This window comes from Neomonachus schauinslandi, chromosome 1 (genome assembly GCF_002201575.2).
Source record: "Neomonachus schauinslandi chromosome 1, ASM220157v2, whole genome shotgun sequence".
In the NCBI taxonomy this organism is placed as follows: Eukaryota; Metazoa; Chordata; class Mammalia; order Carnivora; family Phocidae; genus Neomonachus; species Neomonachus schauinslandi.
Genome location: NC_058403.1, coordinates 204,018,903 through 204,039,325, shown reverse-complemented (window position 1 = coordinate 204,039,325; position 20,423 = coordinate 204,018,903). Strand labels below are relative to the sequence as shown.

Genomic DNA, 20,423 nt, shown 5'->3' with positions numbered 1-20,423 from the left:
CCTCCTCTAGGGTTTTGATGGATTCCTGTCTCACATTGAGGTCTTTCATCCATTTTGAGTTTATCTTTGTATATGGTGTTAGAGAATGATTGAGTTTCATTCTTCTGTATATAGCTGGCCAATTTTCCCAACACCATTTATTGAAGAAACTGTCTTTTTTCCATTGCACATTTTTTCCTGCTTTGTCGAAGATTATTTGACATAGAGTTGAGGGTCCATATCTGGACTCCCTATTCTGTTCCATTCATCTATGTGTCTGTTTTTGTGCCAGTACTATGCTGCCTTGGTGATCACTGCTTTGTAATATAGTTTGAAATCGGGCAATGTGATGACCCCAGCTTTGTTTTTCTTTTTCAGCATCTCCTTGGCGATTCGGGGTCTTTTCTGATTCCATACAAATTTTAGGATTGTTTGTTCCAGCACTTTGAAAAGTGTCATTGGAATTTTGATTGGGATGTCGTTGAAGGTATTGATTGCTCTGGGCAGCATAGACATTTTCACCAGGTTTATTCTTCCAATCCATGAGCATGGAATGTTTTTCCATCTTTTTGTGTCTTCTTCAATTTCTTTCATGAGTGTTCTGTAGTTCCTAGAGTATAGATCCTTTACCTCTTTGGTTAGGTTTATTCCGAAGTATCTTATGGTTTTTGGTGCTATTGTAAATAGAATCATTTCTCTAATTTCTCTTTCTATAGTTGCATTGTTAGTGTATAAGAAAGCAACTGATTTCTGTGCATTGATTTTGTATCCTGCCACGTTACTGAATTGCTGTATGAGTTCTAGTAATTTGGGGGTGGAGTCTCTTGGGTTTTGCACATAAAGTATCATGTTATCTGTGAAGAGAGAGAGTTTGACTTCTTCTTTGCCAATTTGAATACATTTTATTTCTTTTTGTTGTCTGATTGCTGTTGCTAGGACTTCTAGTACTATATGGAACAATAGTGGTGAGAGTGGGCATCCTTGTCGTGTTCCTGATCTTAAGGGAAAGGCTCTCAGCTTTTCCACATTGAGAATGATATTTGCTATGGGTTTTTCATAAATGGATTTTATAAACTTGAGGAATGTTCCTTCTATCCTTATACTCTGAAGAGTTTTAATCAGGAAAGGATGCTGTATTTTGTCAAATGCTTTTTCTGCATCAATTGAAAGTACCATATGGTTCTCTCTCCTCTTATTAATGTGTTCTATCACACTGATTGGTTTGCAAATGTTGAACCACCCTTGCATCCCGGGGATAAATCACTCTTGGTTGTGGTGGATGATCCTTTTAATGTATTGTTGGATCCTATTAGCTGGGATTTTGTTGAGGATTTTGGAATCCATATTCATCAGGGATATCGGTCTGAAATTCTCCTTTTTGATGGGGTCTTTGCCTGCTTTGGGGATTAAGGTAATGCTGGCCTCATAGAATGAGTTTGGAAGTTTTCCTTTTGTTTCTATTTTTTGAAACAGCTTCAGTAGAATAGGTATTATTTCTTCTTTGAATGTTTGGTAGAATTCCCCAGGGAATCCATCAGGCCCTGGACTCTTGTTTTTTGGGAGGTTTTTGATCACTGCTTCAATCTCGTTACTGGTTATTGGCCTATTCATGTTGTTAATTTCTTCCTGTTTCAGTCTTGGGAGTTTATAGGTTTCCAGGAAGGCATCCATTTCTTCCAGGTTGCTCAGTTTATTGGCATATAGTTGTTCATAATAATTTCTAATAATTGTTTCTATTTCCTTGGTGTTAGTCATTATCTCTCCCCTTTCATTCATAATTTTATTACTTTGGGTCCTTTCTCTCTTCTTTTGGATAAGTCTGGCCAGTGGTTTATTGATCTTATTAATTCTTTCAAAGAACCAACTTCTAAGTTTCATTGATCTGATCTACTGTGTTTCTGGTTTCTAATTCATTGATCTCTGCTCTAATCTTAGTTATTTCTCTTCTAATTTGTGGCTTAGGCATCGTTTGTTGCTTTTTTTCCAGTTCTTTAAGGCATAAAGTTAGTTGGTGAATTTGGGATTTTTCTATTTTTTTGAGTGAGGCTTGGATGGCTATGTATTTCCCCCTTAGGACCGCCTTTGTAGTATCCCATAGGTTTGGGACCGATGTGTTTTCGTTCTCACTGGTTTCCATGAATTGTTTAAGATCTTTGATTTCCTGGTTGACCCAAACATTCTTGAGCAGAGTGGTCTTTAGCTTCCAAATGTTTGAATTTCTGCCAAATTTTTTCTTGTGATTGAGTTCCAGTTTTAAAGCATTGTGGTCTGAGAATATGCAGGGAATAATCTCAATCTTTTGGTATCGGTTGAGACCTGATTTGTGACCCAGTATGTGGTCTATTCTGGAGAAAGTTCCATGTGCACTCGAGAAGAATGAGTATTCTGTTGTTTTAGGATGAAATGTTCTGTATATATCTATGAGGTCCATCTGGTCCAGTGTGTCATTCAAAGCCCCTGTTTCTTTGTTGATTTTCTGCTTAGATGATCTGTCTATTGCTGAGAATGGAGTATTGAGGTCTCCTACAATTAACATATTGTTATCAATATGACTCTTTATTTTGGTTAACAGTTGGCTTATGTAGATGGCTGCTCCCATGTTGGGGACGTAGATATTTACAGTTGTTAGATCTTGTTGGATAGACCCTTTAAGAATGATAGTGTCTTTCTGTGTCTCTAACCATAGTCTTTAGCTTGAAATCTAATTTGTCTGATATAAGAATTGCTACCCCAGCTTTCTTTTGAGTTCCGTTGACATGGAAGATAGATCTCCATCCCTTCACTTTCAGTCTGGATGTATCTTTAGGTTCAAAATGAGTCTCTTGTAGACAGCATATGGATGGGTCCTGTCTTTTATGCAATCTGCAACCCTGTGCCATTTTATGGGAGTATTTAGGCCATTCACATTGAGAGTGATTACTGAAAGATATGAATTAATTGTCATCATGTTCCCTGTGAAGTCCTTGTTGCTATAGATAATCTCTGTAAAATTCTGTTCTATATCACTCTTGGGGTGTTTCTCCTCTTATAGAACCCCCTTAATATTTCTTGCAAGACCAGCTAAGTGGTCACATATTCTCTTAGTTTCTGCCAGTCTTGGAAGCTCTGCATTTCTCCATCCATTCTAAATGAAACCTTGCAGGATAAAGTATTCTTGGCTGCATATTCTTCTCATTTAATACCCTGAATATGTCTTGCCAGCCCTTTCTGGCTTTCCTGGTCTCTGTGGATAGGTCTGACGTTATTCTAATGTTCCATCCTCTGTATGTAAGGAATCTCTTCCCCCTAACTGCCCTTAAGATGGCTTCCTTGGTTCTAAGATTTGCAAGTTTTACTCTTACATGCTGGGGCCTTGGTCTGTTCTCCTTGATCTTGAGAAGGGTCCTTTCTGCCCCTAGGACACGCATGTTTGTTTCATTCCCCAGATTAGGGAAGTTCTTAGCTACAGTTTGCTCAAATATATCTTCTAGTCCTCTCTCTCTCCCCACCCCCTCCGGGATCCTAATAATTCTGACATTGGAACATTTCATGGCGTCACTTATTTCTCTAATTCTGTTTTCATGGATTTTCAGCTGTTTCTCCCAGGCCTCATCTTTTTCCTTCTTTTCCATCCATTGGTCTTCTAGATCACTAATTCTTTCCTCTGCCTTGCTTAACCTAGCTGTTAGAGTATCTAGATTAGATTGGATCTCATTGATAGCATTTTTAAGTTCTGCCAATTCAGCTTTCATTTCTGCCCTTAGAGACTCTATGTTGCCATTAATCAATTTCTCCATTCTAACTATTTTCTTATAACTGTTACCTTGTAGTCCATTTCCCACATCTTGGTTATATCTGTATCCATTTGTAAATTTGTGGCAGAAGTCACAGTCTCTGAGTCTTTCCTATTTTGGGGGTTCCTCCTCCTACTTGTTCTGTTGAGGGGTGGTTGAGGGAATGTATAGAGTCCAAATTATTGACCATAATCCAAGCAAGATACACCTGTTTTCTAGGGAACTTAGGGTTGCTGGCCTCTTGTTTTCTTAGCCTGTCTTCTGGAAGAGGGGCCTGCCAGGCTGTTACTCAGGCAACCCTGTTTGGTCAGCATTGCCCTGCCCCCCTGGTGGGGGTGGGGAATGGGCTCAGTGAAAACCAGATTTGGGGGGCTTTTGTTCTCTGGTGGCTCTCCCTGGTGACTTTCTGCATCTCTTCCGAGAGTCAGCAGAAGAGACCATTTCCAACCCTCTGCCTCAGAGCAGAGAGATCACAATCTGTTCTTCAGTGAGCTCTCCAGGCCACATTACCTCCATTTCTGTCTGTGCTGCTAAAAACTGCAGCATTTGGGGTTGTGAGCCCCTCAGCAGCACTCCCAGTCCTCACCTCCAAGTCGGGGCATGTCTCTGCCCTTTGTGCTTCTAAAACACCCATCTGCCCCCAGTTCACATGCATGGCCCCACTGCTCCAGGTTTCAGGCCAGGGCTGCCCTAAAGTCCTTTCCCCACTGCTACTGGTCTGCAAGTCTGTGCCCTATCCCCAGTGTGGGAGGCTATTGCGCACCTGTGGTGCAGGATCCCAAAGGCTCCCTTCCCCTTCCGTTTATCTTCCAATATCTCCCCACGGAGTCACAGCTCCCCACTTCATACCTCGAAACCAACCGCCTATGATATTCTGTTTGTAGAGATCCAGATCTATCTTCTTACATCTCAGGCTGATTTCATGGGTGTTCAGAGTGGTCTGGTAGATATCAGTTCAATTCAGGGAACCAGTAGAATATGGTCCCCTACTCCTCCATCATCTTGATTAAAAAAAAAACCCAGCTGCATTTCTATACACAAACAATGTGACTAAAGAAAGAGAAATTAAGGAATGAATCCCATTTACAATTACACAAAAACCATATATACCTAGTAATAAACCTAACCAAACAGGTAAAGGATCTATACTCTAGAAACTACAGAACATTTATGAAATAAATGGAGGAAGACACAAAGAGATGGAAAAACATTCCATGCTCATGGATTGGAAGAATAACTATTGTGAAAATGTCTATGCTGCCCACAGCAATCTACACTTTCATTGTCATCCCTATTGAAATACCATGGGCATTTTTCACAGACCTGGAACAAACAATCCTAAAATTTGTATGGAATCAGAAAAGACCCCAAATCACCAGGGGGAAATTGAAAAGAACCAAAGCTGGTGGCATTACAATTCCAGACTTCAAGCTATATTACGAAGCTGTGATCAAGACAACATGGTATTGGCACAAAAACAGACACATAGATCAATGGAACAGAAGAGAGAGCCCAGATATGGAACCTCAATTCTATGGTCAACTAATCTTAAACAAAGCAGGAAAGAATGTCCAATGGAAAAGAGACAGACACTTCAATAAATGGTGCTGGGAAAATTGGATATCCACATGCAGAAGAATGAAGCTGGACCATTCTCTTACACCATACCCAAAGATAAACTCAAAATTGTTGAAAGACCTCAGTGTGAGACAGAAATCCATGAAAATCCCAGAGGAGAACAAAGGCAGAAACTTATTTGACCTTGGACAAAGCAACTTTTTTCAAGATGCATCTCTAAAGGCAAGGGAAACAAGAAAAATGACCTTTTGGGACTTCATCAAGATTAAAAGCTTTTGCACAGCAAAGGAAACAATCAACAAAACTAAAAGGCAACCTATGTAATGGGAGAAGATTCTTGCAAATGACATTTCAGATAAAGGGCTTGTATCCAAGATCTATAAAGCACTTCTCAAACTCAACACCCAAAAAACAAAGAATCTGGTCAATAAATGGGTAGAAAGCATGAAGAGACCATTCTCCAAAGAAGATATACAAATGACCAATAGACACATGAAAAACTCAAATCACTTGGCATCAGGGAAATACAAATTAAAACCTCAATGAGATACCACCTTATACCAGTCAGAATGGAAAAAATAACAAGACAGGGAGCAACAAATCCTGGTGAGGATGTGGAGAAAGGGGAACACTCTTACACTGTTGGTGGGAATGAAAGCTGGTACAGCCACTCTGGAAAACAGTATGAAGGTTCCTCAAGATGTTGAAAATAGAGCTACCCTATGACCCAGCAATTGCACTACTGGGTATTTACCCCAAAGATACAGATGTAGTGAAAAGAAGGAGCACATTCACCCCAGTGTTCATAGCAGAAGTGTTCACAATAACCAAACTGTGGAAGGAGCTGAGATGTCCTTCAACGGATGAATGGTTTAGAAGGTATGGTTCCTATATACAATGAAATATTACTCAGCCATTAGAAAGGATGAATATCTACCATTTACATCAACATGGATGGAATTGGAGGGGATTATGCTAAGTGATATAAGTCAATCAGAGAAACACAATTATCATATGGTTTCACTCATATGTGGAACATAAGGAATAGTGCAGAGGACATTGGGGTAGTGGAGGAAAATGGAATGGTAAGAAATCAGAGAGTTATGTAAAGGGAGGGGAGTGGGAGGATGGGGTATCTGGGTGATGGGCATTAAGAAGGGCACATGATATGATGAGCACTGGGTGATATACTCAACTAATGAATCATTGAACATTATATCAAAAACTAATGATGTACTGTACTTTGGCTAATTAAATTTAAATTAAATAAATGAAACATTTTTTTAAAAGATTTTATTTATTTATTTGAGAGAGAGAGAATGAGAGACAGAGAGCACGAGAGGGAAGAGGGTCAGAGGGAGAAGCAGACCCCCTGCTAAGCAGGGAGCCTGATGCGGGACTCAATCCCGGGACTCCAGGATCATTACCTGAGCTGAAGGCAGTCGCTCAACCAACTGAGCCACCCAGGCGCCCAATGAAACATTTTTTATGGCTAAAATATCTCCATAGAATTCAATAGAGAAACAAAAATCTGTAAAAATCATTTGAAATGCTGACAATTATAGAAAATGGACATATAATATACGGGGATATAATAAGAATGGGCAAATCAAAATGGTGATCAAATATATGAATTTGCTCAAACTCACTGTTTATGAAAGCAACAAGAAATCCCTTCCACACCCATCAGCCCATTAAAAATCTTAAAAGGCTGTCACTTCAATTGGGATTGGAACTCTTAAACAGGTAGCAAAGTGGTGTTCTTTAATTTTCATCACAGAAATGTGAGGTGCTATCACATTTTGGGAAAATAATCTGAAAACAGCTGTAAGTATTAAAAATATAGATATGTATTATTTACCTCAGGGTTTCTCAACCTCAGCACTATTGATATTCAGGCCCAGATCAGTCTCTGTGCTGGGGTTTGTCCTGGGCAATGTAGGATGTCTAGAGCATCCCTGGCCTCTAGTGACACCTCTCCTATCTGACAGCCTAAAATGCCTCTGAACATTGCTCGATGTCCCCTGGAGGACAAAAAAGCCCCCAGTGGAGAAACAGCATTTTAACTCAATCTCAAAATATTTTTGTTTGATTGATAAAATAGCAATTTAATGAGAAAGAATATGAAAAATCATCAAAAGTGTAAAAGACCCAGCCACACCTTGAAATATTATGCTGAAATAATGAATTAGCATTATAATGAATTAGCATTATACTAGTCGATGGAGGCAAGTCTGTAAGGTATTATCGAGGGAGACAAGCTGTAAAAAAAAAGACAGCACCAGAGCCTAAAGACCATTTACAATGCATAAGATTCTATTCATGAATTTGTATAAAAGTGTATGAATAGGAAAATGTGGGTAGCTCAGTCAGTTAAGTGTCTATCTTAGGATCAGGTCAGAATCCCGGGGTGCTGGGATCCAGCCGCCTGTCTAACTCCCTCCTCAGTGGGGAGTCTGTTTATCCCTCTCCCTCTGCCCCTCCACTCTGCTTGTGGTCTCACACGTTCTCTGTCTCTGTCTCTCTCTCTCAAATAAATACATAAAATACATAAAATATTTTTAAGTGTATGAATATTTGTGTGCACATAATATAGAAACATAGTATTTTTTGAGAGAAAGAGAGAGTACAGAAGCTAGGTGGAAGAGGGACAGATGGAGAGGCAGAATGACAACCTCAAACAAGCTCCACAATCAGCCCAAAACCCGACTCAGGGCTCTATCTCATGACCCTGACATCATATCATGACCTGAGCTGAAATAAGGAGTCACACTCTCAACCAACTGAGCCACCCAGGCACTCCTAGAAATGTAAGTTTTAAAAGAAACTAAGGGGTGATCCCCAAACCAGGCAAAGACCCCATCAAAAAGGAGAATTACAGACCAATATCCCTGATGAACATGGATGCAAAAATTCTCACCAAAATACTAGCCAATAGGATCCAACAGTACATTAAAAGGATTATTCACCATGACCAAGTGGGATTTATCCCTGGGCTGCAAGGTTGGTTCAACATCCGCAAATCAATCAATGTGATACAATACATTAACAAAAGAAAGAACAAGAATCAGATGATCCTCTCAATAGAGGCAGAAAAAGCTTTTGACAAAGTACAGCATCCTTTCTTGATCAAAACTCTTCAGACTATAGGCATAGAGGGTACAGACCTCAATATCATAAAAGCCATCTATGAAAAACCTACAGCGAATATCATTCTCAATGGGGAAAAACTGAGAGCTTTCCCCCTAAGGTCAGGAACGCGGCAGGGATGTCCACTATCACCACTGCTATTCAACATAGTATTGGAAGTCCTAGCCACAGCAATCAGACAACAAAAAGAAATCAAAGGCATCCAAATCGGCAAAGAAGAAGTCAAACTCTCACTCTTTGCAGATGATATGATACTTTATGTGGAAAACCCCAAAGACTCCACCCCAAAACTGCTAGAACTCATACAGGAATTCAGTCAAGTGGCAGGATATAAAATCAATGCACAGAAGTCAGTGGCATTCCTATACACCAACAACAAGACAGAAGAAAGAGCAATTAAGGAGTCGATCCCATTTACAATTGCACCCAAAACCATAAGATACCCAGGAATAAATCTAACCAAAGAGGCAAAGGATCTGTACTCAGAAAACTATAAAATACTCATGAAAGAAATTGAGGAAGACACAAAGAAATGGAAAAACGTTCCATGCTCATGGATTGGAAGAACAAATATTGTGAAGATGTCAATGCTACCTAGAGCAATCTACACATTTAATGCAATCCCCATCAAAATACCATCCACTTTTTTCAAAGAAATGGAACAAGTAATCCTAAAATTTGTATGGAACCAGAAAAGACCCTGCATAGCCAGAGGAATGTTGAAAAAGAAAAGCAAAGCTGGCGGAATCACAATTCCAGACTTCCAGCTCTATTACAAAGCTGTCATCATCAAGACAGTATGGTACTGGCACAAAAACAGACACGTAGATCAATGGAACAGAATAGAGAGCCCAGAAATGGACCCTCAACTCTATGATCAACTCATCTTTGACAAAGCAGGAAAGAATGTCCAATGGAAAAAAGACAGTCTCTTCAACAAATGGTGTTGGGAAAATTGGATAGCCACATGCAGAAGAATGAAACTGGACCATTTCCTTACACCACACACAAAAATAGACTCCAAATGGTTGAAAGACCTCAATGTGAGACAGGAGTCCATCAAAATCCTAAAGGAGAACACAGGCAACAACCTCTTTGACCTCAGCCAAAGCAACTTCTTCCTAGAAACATCGCCAAAGGCAAGGGAAGCAAGGGCAAAAATGAACTATTGGGACTTCACCAAGATAAAAAGCTTTTGCAAAGCATAGGAAACAGTCAACAAAACCAAAAGACAGCCGATAAAATGGGAGAAGATATTTGCAAATGACATATCAGAAAAGGGCTAGTATCCAAAATCTATAAAGAACTCATCAAACTCAACACCCAAAGAACAAAGAATCCAATCAAGAAATGGGCAGAAGACATGAACAGACATTTTTCCAAAGAAGACATCCAAATGGCCAACAGACACATGAAAAAGTGCTCAATATCGCTCAGCGTCAGGGAAATCCAAATCAAAACCTCAATGAGATACCACCTCACTCCAGTCAGAACGGCTAAAATTAACAAGTCAGGAAACGACAGATGTTGGCGGGGATGTGGAGAAAGGGGAACCCTCCTACACTGTTGGTGGGAATGCAAGCTGGTGCAGCCACTCTGGAAAACCTTATGGAGGTTCCTCAAAAAAGTTGAAAATAGAGCTACCATATGATCCAGCAATTGCACTACTGGGTATTTACCCCAAAGATACAAAAGTAGGGATCCGAAAGGGTACGTGCACCCCGATGTTTATAGCAGCAATGTCCACAATAGCCAAACTGTGGAAAGAGCCAAGATGTCCATCAACAGATGAATGGATAAAGAAGATGTGGTATATATATACAATGGAATATTATGCAGCCATCAAAAGGAATGAGATCTTGCCATTTGCAACGACTTGGATGGAACTGGAGGGTATTATGTTGAGCGAAATAAGTCAAACAGAGAAAGACATGTATCATATGACCTCACTGATATGAGGAATTCTTAATCGCAGGAAACAAACTGAGGGTTGCTGGAGTGGGGGGCGGGTGGGAGGGATGGTCTGACTGGGTGATAGACACTGGGGAGGGTATGTGCTCTGGTAGGCGCTGTGAATTGTGCAAGACTGTTGAATCTCAGATCTGTACCTCTGAAACAAAAATGCAATATATGTTAAGAAAAAAAAAAAGAAGAAGAAGAAGAAGGTAGCAGGAGGGGAAGAATGAAGGGGGGGAAATCGGAGGGGTAGATGAACCATGAGAGACGATGGATTCTGAAAAACAAACTGAGGGTTCTAGAGGGGAGGGTGGTGGGAGGATGGGTTAGCCTGCTGATGGGTATTGAGGAGGGCACATTCTGTATGGAGCACTGGGTGTTATGCACAAACAATGAATCATGGAACACTACAAAAAAAAAAAAAAAGAAACTAAGGGGCACCTGGGTGGCTCAGTCGTTAATCATCTGCCTTCGGCTCAGGTCATGATCCCAGGGTCCTGGGATAGAGCCCCGCATCGGGCTCCCTGCTCAGCGGGAAGCCTGTTCTCCCTCTCCCACTCCTCCTGCTTGTGTTTCCTCTCTCACTGTCTCTCTCTCTGTCAAAAAATAAATAAAACCTTAAAAATAATAATAAATAAATAAATAAAAGAAACTAAGAGCTTATGGAACAAAGGATAGCAGTAGGAGTAAGAATAGGTTAGGCATGGAGCTATCTCAAACAACAGTCTGAAACACAATGACAATCTAAAACTAAGTTTCTAGACAGGCATAAAATAGTATTAATGTAATGACATCAACCTGGGTCACTAATTCAAGATTAAAGTGCTAAAAACTTGGAAACAGGGGTGCCTGCCTGGCTCAGTCAGTAGAAGCACAGCTCCTAATTTTGGGCTTGTAAGTTTGACCCCCACATTGGGCCTACAGATTAATTTAAAAAAACAAAAATTAGAAATAAAAGAATATAACAAAAAAGTGAGTAGGCAGCATTATCTAAAGTGATGCTTTCATCTCATATAGAGATATATTACTTCATATTTGTTTAGGAAGAAAAGGTGAATGTTAGTCAAATGATAAAGAATACCTTTCAAATGAGGGCTGCCAGTGACGAGACTTTGAGAAATAGATCTAATCACAAAAGGCCAAAAGGTACAATAAGGAATAAAAGAAATGTGAAGATAGGTTGGAAATATGTGTAAATGGTGATTTATTTATTCAAAAGATGCAGAAGAACTTTCTACACTTAAACATGCAAGAAGGGGGAGAAAAATATGACCAAATGATAGGTTTGAGCACAAGAATGTATTAACTTTCCTACTACCCTCAAATACATACACATACATAAAGGAACTGAAGGTCAAATAGCAAAGTTGATGGGAAAACTCCAATTCTTATGTTTGAAAAATGCAATCAACAACAGGAATACAAACAATCCAAACCCAACAAACAAAGCACAAAACTGACACTGACAATTTACAATAGAGAAAGCAAATGTCTTAGAAACTCACAAATATATTCATCCTGGCCAGTAAGGAAATAATTGCAATGTAAAGCTTTTTTCATATACCCCTTTCACATATTAAATTTTTTTAAAAAATTGATTTGAATGTCCAGCAAAGAAAAGGACTGTGAAATGTACATCTTATGATCCATTGGTCTGGATCTTTCTCACCAATATGGGAACATACTCAAATTTTCCCTGGCTTAAAAGAATAAAAGGAATGCCCTCCCTTGACTGCTTATCCCTCCTGGCTAATACCCTCTATCTCTATTCCCTTTATTCGCAAAGATTCTTGGACTTGTGTCCTACTCTTATTGGGACCACTCTCTGCCACCCATCACCACTCTTCCATCTCCACTAGTTAATCCTCAACAATCTCCCCTGCATGACTGATTTGAACGTTTACTTTTCTTTCTAGGATCATAAGTAAATGTATTCATTAGTTAATCCAGCAAGCTAACAACCACAGTGATGTTCACAATGTTCATGTGAAGTTATGTTTAGAATCCCACATTACCTTCAGAAATAAGGAATATGATGCTCAGAAAGCTTAAATTTTTAGTAATTACCTAACAAAGCAGTTAACACTTATGTATAGGCTTAAATCATACACAAATAGAAACTTGAACTATGTACTATTCATTTTTGTGTAGGTCCTTTAATTCGCCAAAGTGTATGCAGCTTACATATGCAGGTTATTGTGTATAATTTTACATTAATGATTTAATTCAGTGGAACAAACCTAATGGTACATGCCTATGGGTAGGATCTGGAGCACAGGTAGCTGACTCTCACTTAAGAGGGATGGGAGATAGCACTTCTAATGGGCAAGAAAGTCAAGTGTTAATATGGATGTATGAACAATGGAATTAAATTTAGGTAATTCACATGATAAACCAATTTTTTATAAATAGAAGATTAGCCTACATTTGGAAATGTAGTAATAAGAGCCCATAAAGTTGCTGAGACCAAAGAGCACTACAGTCATACACAACACTATGGTTCAGCCTTAGAAAAAGTGTGTAGAGATTCACACCTGACTCCAGATCCATGAGAAGCCCAGGGGAGATCAGAAACAAGTCCCAGCATATAATTCCATTTGATTGTAAAGGTATTATGATATCCCATTTGAGAAGGACAGTCTGTTATACAGCAAGAACTGACTGACACAATAATCAAGTGAACAGACCTTAGACAATTACAACTTGTGCTCCTTTTTACTTGTGGCTTATTTGACCTTAAGGAGAGCAGTCATGATCATTCTGTTATTCAAGTTTACTTCCAATGACTTTATGAACAAGTGACTATATGTGGGCTCCCTTCTGGGTAACAGAGTGTTTGAAGGACATGCACATTTGTGCAGAAGAACTGGTGATCCTGAACCACATGATCAGCAGGACATCCAGCTCTCCTGTGAAGCACCCTCTGATCATGCAGGTGGAAGAGATTTCTGAGCAGGAAGGAGGTATGAAATGGCTAATGTCGATATTGTTCATTCACCATCCCTTAGCATTTGAGACAAATATTAGGAAAAGGGAGTTATTTCGTGGAACAAGATAGAGAGAGTCATATTAGCAGGTAGCAGTGGAAATTTTCAAGTAGAAACAGGAATATAACTCTGTGATAAAACATAGAAGACACTAAGCAATCCTTCACCTCAAAGAATAAACCCCCTCAGTTGTGGACACCAATTATCTATGCTTCAATAAATAGATGCACACCATGAAAAGGAAATATTTTGGATAGTAATAAAGCTGGTGGCTTGAAATGTTGCACCCTCACAGTTCTTAAATATTTTTACTTTTTTAATGCCAGTATAATTAGCATACAGTGTTATATTAGCTTCAGGTGTACAATATAGTGATTCAGGAATTCTATAGATTGCTCATTGGTCATCACGATAAGTGTACTCTTTTTTTTATTAAGGTTGTATTTGTTTGTTTGTTTATTTATTTATTTATTTATTTGAGAGAAGGGCAGTATGGGGAGGGGCAGAGGGAGAGAGGATCTGAAGCTGACTCCATGTTTAGGAGGAGCTTGATGCGGGGCTTGAGCTCACAACCCTGATATCATGACTTGAGCCGAAACCAAGAATCAGATGCCAAACCAACTGAGCCACCCATAAGCCCCTTGATAAGTGTACCCTTAAACCCCTTCACCTATTTCATCCATCCCCCTGCCCACCTCCCCTCTGGCAAACACCACTTTATTCTCCATATTGAAGATATGTTTTCCTCTGGTTTTTTTTGTTTGTTTGTTTGCCTCTTTTTTCCTTTGTTTTGTTTCTTAAATCCCACATGTGAGTGAAATCATATGGTATTTGACTTATTTCACTTAGCATTATACCTTCTAGATCCATCCATGTTGCAAATGGCTACATCAAAATAAAAAGTTCCTGCACAGCAAAAGAAACAGTCAACAAAACAAAAAGACAACCTACTTAATGGAAGAAGATACTTTCAAATGATATATAAGACATCCAGATGACCAAAAGACACATGAAAAACACTCAACAACATTCATCATCAGGGAAATGTAAATCAAAATCACAATGAGATATCACCTCAGACCTGTCAGAATGACTAAAATCTACAGCACAGGAAACAACAGATGTGGGCAAGGATGTGGAGAAAGGGGAACGCTTTTGTACTATTGATAGGAAAGCAAACTGGTGCAGCCACTCAGAAAACAGAGTGGAGGTTCCTAAAAATTGAAAATAGACCTACTCTATGATCTAGGGATCCCACTACTGAGTATTTACTCCCCAAAAAATGCATCCACATATTTGTGGTCATCTCTGACACTAAGAACATATCAAGTCAATCTGTTTATTCAAATTTGTCTTTCCATGTAGACTCCACTGGGAAATATATGTTTGCTAATCAGTGTTTGCCAGTGTCTATGGTAGGCTTTCTGGACACCTAGGTGAATAATAGAATAAAACAAGGAGACTAGTTATAAAGCACAATAGCATATTTGTAGAGAAAGTGACTGACATGAAGCTTTTGATTTCTAAAGCATGCATTTCAAGGACAACCATGTTGAATAAACATATTGTCAGGTGTGTGACAATTACCAGATAAGCAGTCAGGCTGTCCCAGCCACGAAGTATCTCTTTTTTTTTTTTTTAAGATTTTATTTATTTATTTGACAGAGAGAGACACAGTGAGAGAGGGAACACAAGCAGGGGGAGTGGGAGAAGCAGGCTTCCTGCAGAGCAGGGAGCCCGACGTGGGGCTCGATCCCAGGACTCTAGGATCATGACCTGAGCCGAAGGCAGACGCTTAACGACTGAGCCACCCAGGCACCCCCATGAAGTATCTCTTCAGAAAGATCTGGGTAACCTCGATACTGAACCAGTAGTGACCCTGCTTTCCCTTTCCCTGCCAGAATTTCACTCATGTTTTAAACTGGTCAATAAAGAGTGAAGCTAGGAACCACTAGCCACTCTGCCCATGAACCTCAATAAAGGCAGGGCCCCCAGTTCTGGCTTTCTCTCTCTTGTTCTGAATCTCTGACCCTCTGCACTTTCTGGCTGTGCCCTCCAGGACATGTGAGGAATAAACCTGGTTTTGTTAGAGTTCTCTGATGGGCATTGCTGAGGTATGTCTTGCAATCACAATAAGAACCCAAGGGCAGGTGCAGCCACAGCAGAGGCTCGGGTCCGGGAAGCATCTGTGGGAATGTCCACAAGCACAAGGGTGCAGGGGAGTGTCCAGGTTTTCCTAGCCTGAGCATCCCTGTCAGTAGCCTGAGACTTAAAGGGAACAGTGTTAGAGTCCATATTCTCAGGAAGAGGAGTGAGGATAGATATGTAAAAAGACTGACAGAATCAAGGTGAAAACTGGGGTTTTATATTTTCCTCTACAAAAAAGTTATGTGAAGGGCTTAGTGGCCAAGGTAGTTTCTTCCATATGAAGAATACAGCTCATGATTATTCTTTTGGGGAATCTAGGGAAAATTTACTCGGCATGGTATGTCATTTGAAATGAAATTAGCCCGGTGATGGGTATTAAGGAGGGCACGTACTGCATGGAGCACTGGGTGTTATACGAAAACAATGGATCATGGATCATCACATCAAAAACTAATGATGTATTATATGGTGACTAACATAACATAATAAAATAAAATTTTAAAAAAATAAAAAATAAAAATAAATAAAAATTGTAGTATATCTGCTGTTGCTGGAAAAAAAAAAGAAATGAAATTAGTTTGAAGAAATTGAACTTGCCCCATGTAAGATACAGAAATTTCCAGGCACTTGTAATTGAAGTTTGGGGAAAACATTGGAACATATGAAAACAGACAAAGTGGAATACTGTCTACATCAGATAGAACAGAAGGTTAAAAAGTGAGTTACTTAAATGTGTGGAAAAGTTGAATTCAAACAATTGGAAATTCCAGGAAATAAATAGATGGTGCAGATTCCACTTTCGTAGTAAGATCGAAAAATAGCAGTTCCTGGCTCTGAGGCTGTGAGCCTGCAATCGTGGACCCTTCTTCAGCCCCAGGATGATGGGCCCTCACATCACTGGAACCCCAATGATTCTTTTCAGAGCTCTCTTTATGTCTCTGTTCCTCAGGCTGTAGATGAAGGGGTTCAGCATGGGTGTGACCACCGTGTACATCACCGAGGCTACTGCACCTGAGTGGGAGCTCTGGGGAGCAGCAGAGCTAAGGTACACTCCCAGGATTGTGCAATAAAATAAGGAGACAACTGAGAGGTGAGATGCACAGGTGGAAAACGCTTTGTACTTGCCCTGAGCTGATGAGATCCCAAGTATGGAGGAAACAATCTTAGAATAAGAGTAAAGGATCCCAGCGAGGGGACCACCACCCAGCAGCACAGTTGCAAAATACATCACCATGGTATTAAGAAAGGTGTCAGAACAGGCAAGTTGGACCACCTGATTGATCTCACAGAAAAAGTGGGAGATTTCCACCTCTGTACAAAAGGACAGCCGCAACACTGTCAAGCTTTCTAATAAGGAATTCAGGACACTCATCACCCAGACCACCAGAACGAGCAGTACACAGTAGGAAGGTTTCATGATAACCGTGTAGTGCAGGGGGTGACAGATGGCCACAAACCTGTCATAGGCCATTACAGTCAGGAGAAAGTCATCGAATCCAGCAAAGAGTATGAAAAAGTACATCTGCGTGAGGCAGCCTGAATAGGTTATGACTTTGCTCTGAGCCAGGATGCTCCACAGCACCTTGGGGACTGTGGTGGAGGTGAAGCAGATGTCTACAAAGGACAGGTTGGAGAGGAAGAAGTACATGGGGGTGTGGAGATGGGAGTCTGAGCTGATGGCCAGGATGATGAGCAGGTTTCCAAACACAGCGATCAGGTACATGGAGAGGAAAAGCCCAAAAATGACTGGCTGCAATTCCGGTTTCTCTGATAATCCCAGAAGAAGAAACTCTGAAATTCCTGAATCATTTCCTGGTTCAACATGGTGGAGATGACTACCAGGAAACAAAAAATAACATGACTAATTTTCTCAGTAATGAACATTACAAGTATCATTGAAATTCTATTTTTATTTTACATTCACAAAGTCAATATCCATAGTTTTCTATAGAAATTGTCCCCTGTCAGGAACCCCCATCCCAGCTCTGAATAGGAATGGGCATCCCACACATGGTCTTTCCCCCCAAGTACTCATGTATTCTATACTTTTAATGAGAAATTCTGTCACACGTTTGAGGAATAAACTTGAGTACTGACTAACCTGCAGGCAAAGAATATAGGTGTCAGGAAACAAGTCTGCACAGTTTAGTGAGAGAGAAGATAAGCAGATAAAAGATCAGATAGAATATCAGAAGGTGACCTGTGCTATGAAGAAAAAGCCAGTAAATGGAAAGAGTGCATGGAGGTGTTATTTTTTACTGGTTGCTTGGGTAGGCCAGCACACATTTTTTTATTTAAATTCAATTAGCCAACTTATTAGTTTCAGATGTAGTGTTCAATAATTTATCAGTTGCGTATAACACCCAGTGCTCATCACAACACATGCCCTCCTTAATACCCATCACCAATTACCCCATCCCCCCACCCACCTCCCCTCCAGCAACCCTAAGTTTGTTTCCTAGAGTCAAGAGTCTCTCATGGTTTTTCTCCCTTTCTGACGACTTCCCATTCAGGTTTCCCTCCCTTCCCCTATGATCCAATGCACTGTTTCTTTTTTTTTTTTTTTTAGATTTTTTTATTTATTTATTCATGAGAGACAGAGAGAGAGAGAGAGGCAGACGGAGAAGCAGGCTCCCAAGGAGCAGAGAGCCCAATGCGGGACTCGATCCCAGGACCCTGGGATCATGACCTGAGCTGAAGGCAGACGCTTAACCATCTGAGTCACCCAGGCGCCCCAGTGTGCTGTTTCTTATATTCCACATATGAGTGAAACCAGCACACATTTACACAGAGGCCTCAGGAAGAGACAGAAGGAGACACAAGGTTATCTGAGGAAGTGTGTGCCCATCAGAGGGAACAACCCTGCAAAGGCTCTCAGAAAAGACTTGCTTTTTTCAAAATTAATTTTTAAAAAAATTTGAGTGTGGTTGACTCACAATGTTACATCAGTTTTGGGTGTACAACACAGTGATTCAGCAAGTTTAAACATTACACCTGTGGAGCTCCCATCTGTCACCACACAACGTCATATAATATCACTGACTATATTCCCTAGGCTGTGCCTTTTATTCCTGTGACTCATTCATTCCTTAACTGGAAGCCATATCTCCCACTCCCCTTCACCATTCTGCTTTTCATTTGTTCATTTATTGGTTGAAAAATCACTATTCTCGCCTCCAGCCACAATAATAAAGCAAACAGGGATACAAGGCAAGCTGCTGATATCAGACTGTCTTTCCCCAAAAAATGTAAAACGTCATCCAAATTCCAGGAGCTAAGTCTCCTATGAGCATGTAATCATGGGTCTCCATTTTAATAGGATCATTTCGTGTCCAGTAGTTAAAGAAACAAAAAATCAGTTCCAAAATCTTTGAGGAAGAAAAAGAGGGAGAAAGATCTAATAGGCTCAGGTGGCCCCTAGAGATGGTGAGGAGGAGCAAACATCCTTGGTTCTGGGAACACTCCAACCCCAGTTACAGCACCTTGATGCCCAGAACAATAAAGCAGCAAGAAGCAATTTCTCCAAAAGAAAAAGTAGGGATGTCTTTACGTTATCAAGACATCTGACCCATTGAACATCCCACCAGAATAACAAGTAAAGGGAAGACACCCACAATTCACAAAAAGAAATACACACATTACAACAAAAGTGGGGGGTTTTAAAAGATTATTTGCTTAAAAAAAAAAAACTTTTCTAAACGATGTAAAATGCAAAAGTTTTATAATCAGAAACTTGGGTTTTGAATTTTGGATCTATGTATATTTGCTATTTGAATTTGGAGGGCCAACCAAACTGTCCTAAATGTTAATATCCTCCCCCAAATAGGAGGTCTTGAGGTGTCCATCCTCCTAACGTGGTTGACAGATTTAGTGAATATATGGAAAGACCTTAGCCTAGTTCCCACCTGTTGATAATGAATGCTTATCACTGGTGATGAGATCTGGCTAATTTTTCTTCTTTCAATGTCCCCATCGCTTCCCAGCCTCTTGGGTCCCCAGTTCCACAGCCTTATTTCAGTCCCTTGTCATCTCTACACCTACTACAGGGGAGCGCCCTCTAGCCAATATTCACATTTACCCAGAGAGCTCTTTCTATGTTGCAGTTAAGTTACTGTCCAACTCTCCACCTTAACCCTTTCCAGGTGACTCCCCACTGGAGCCTGAACCCCAAATTCCATAGCTTCCAGCTCTTGGCTGGCCTCCCCTGATCCACCCACCAGCTTCCCACTCATGCTGCCTCACACACATCGATCTCACAAACATTGAACCTGAGTTGTAGCTTCACCTGAAGCCCCAGTCTCCAGGCTGAGCCGCCGTACACCTGCTGCCCTGATCTATTTGGGATTATTCACCTCCTCTCTATCTTCAAAATCCCATCGCCTCTTTCAGACTGCAAAGAGTCATCTCCTTCATGAATTTGTTTTTGCCCCAGAAATTCCCCCAGAAAAAGGACAATTTCTCTTGCAATAATTTAGATGCAGGGATTATCACTTTGTAACTTTTATTTAATTCCATGTATATTTCCCTGCTAGACTGAGAGTGCACTGGGGCATGTTATACAGACTCCTACCCTTTACCCCAGACATATTTTGGTTGGGAACAATAGGAGTAAATAAATTTTCATGAAGGAATGAGAGAATCTGTGCTCAGTGTTGAGAGAGAGAACAGAAGCAGGAAGCTACTAGCACAGGAATGGAGGACCTGGGAGAGAAATGTTTTCCCTATTCTGAGATTGGAAACATTTGTGGGGTCAGACTGTGGTTTTGCAAGAATATAATACAGTAGAATAAATAACGCACAATAGAAAATATCAGAGTGCGTCATATGCAGCCAGGGTGCATAGTAAATCATT

General features: G+C 40.3%; 1 protein-coding gene across 1 annotated transcript; it reads right to left on the bottom strand.

Moving 5' to 3' along the window:
• Window positions 1–16,460: 16,460 nt before the first annotated feature.
• On the bottom strand, window positions 16,461–17,390 carry LOC110574518 (olfactory receptor 7A10-like). The gene has a single exon (XM_021683212.2). The coding sequence runs from the start codon at window positions 17,292–17,294 to the stop codon at window positions 16,461–16,463; it is 834 nt and encodes a 277-aa protein (XP_021538887.1). The 5' UTR covers window positions 17,295–17,390.
• Window positions 17,391–20,423: the final 3,033 nt, after the last annotated feature.

What these genes read in the sequence shown, in the direction of transcription:
- LOC110574518 (XM_021683212.2), bottom strand. Translation starts at nt 17,294, where the DNA reads ATGTACCTGATCGCTGTGTTTGGAAACCTGCTCATCATCCTGGCCATC.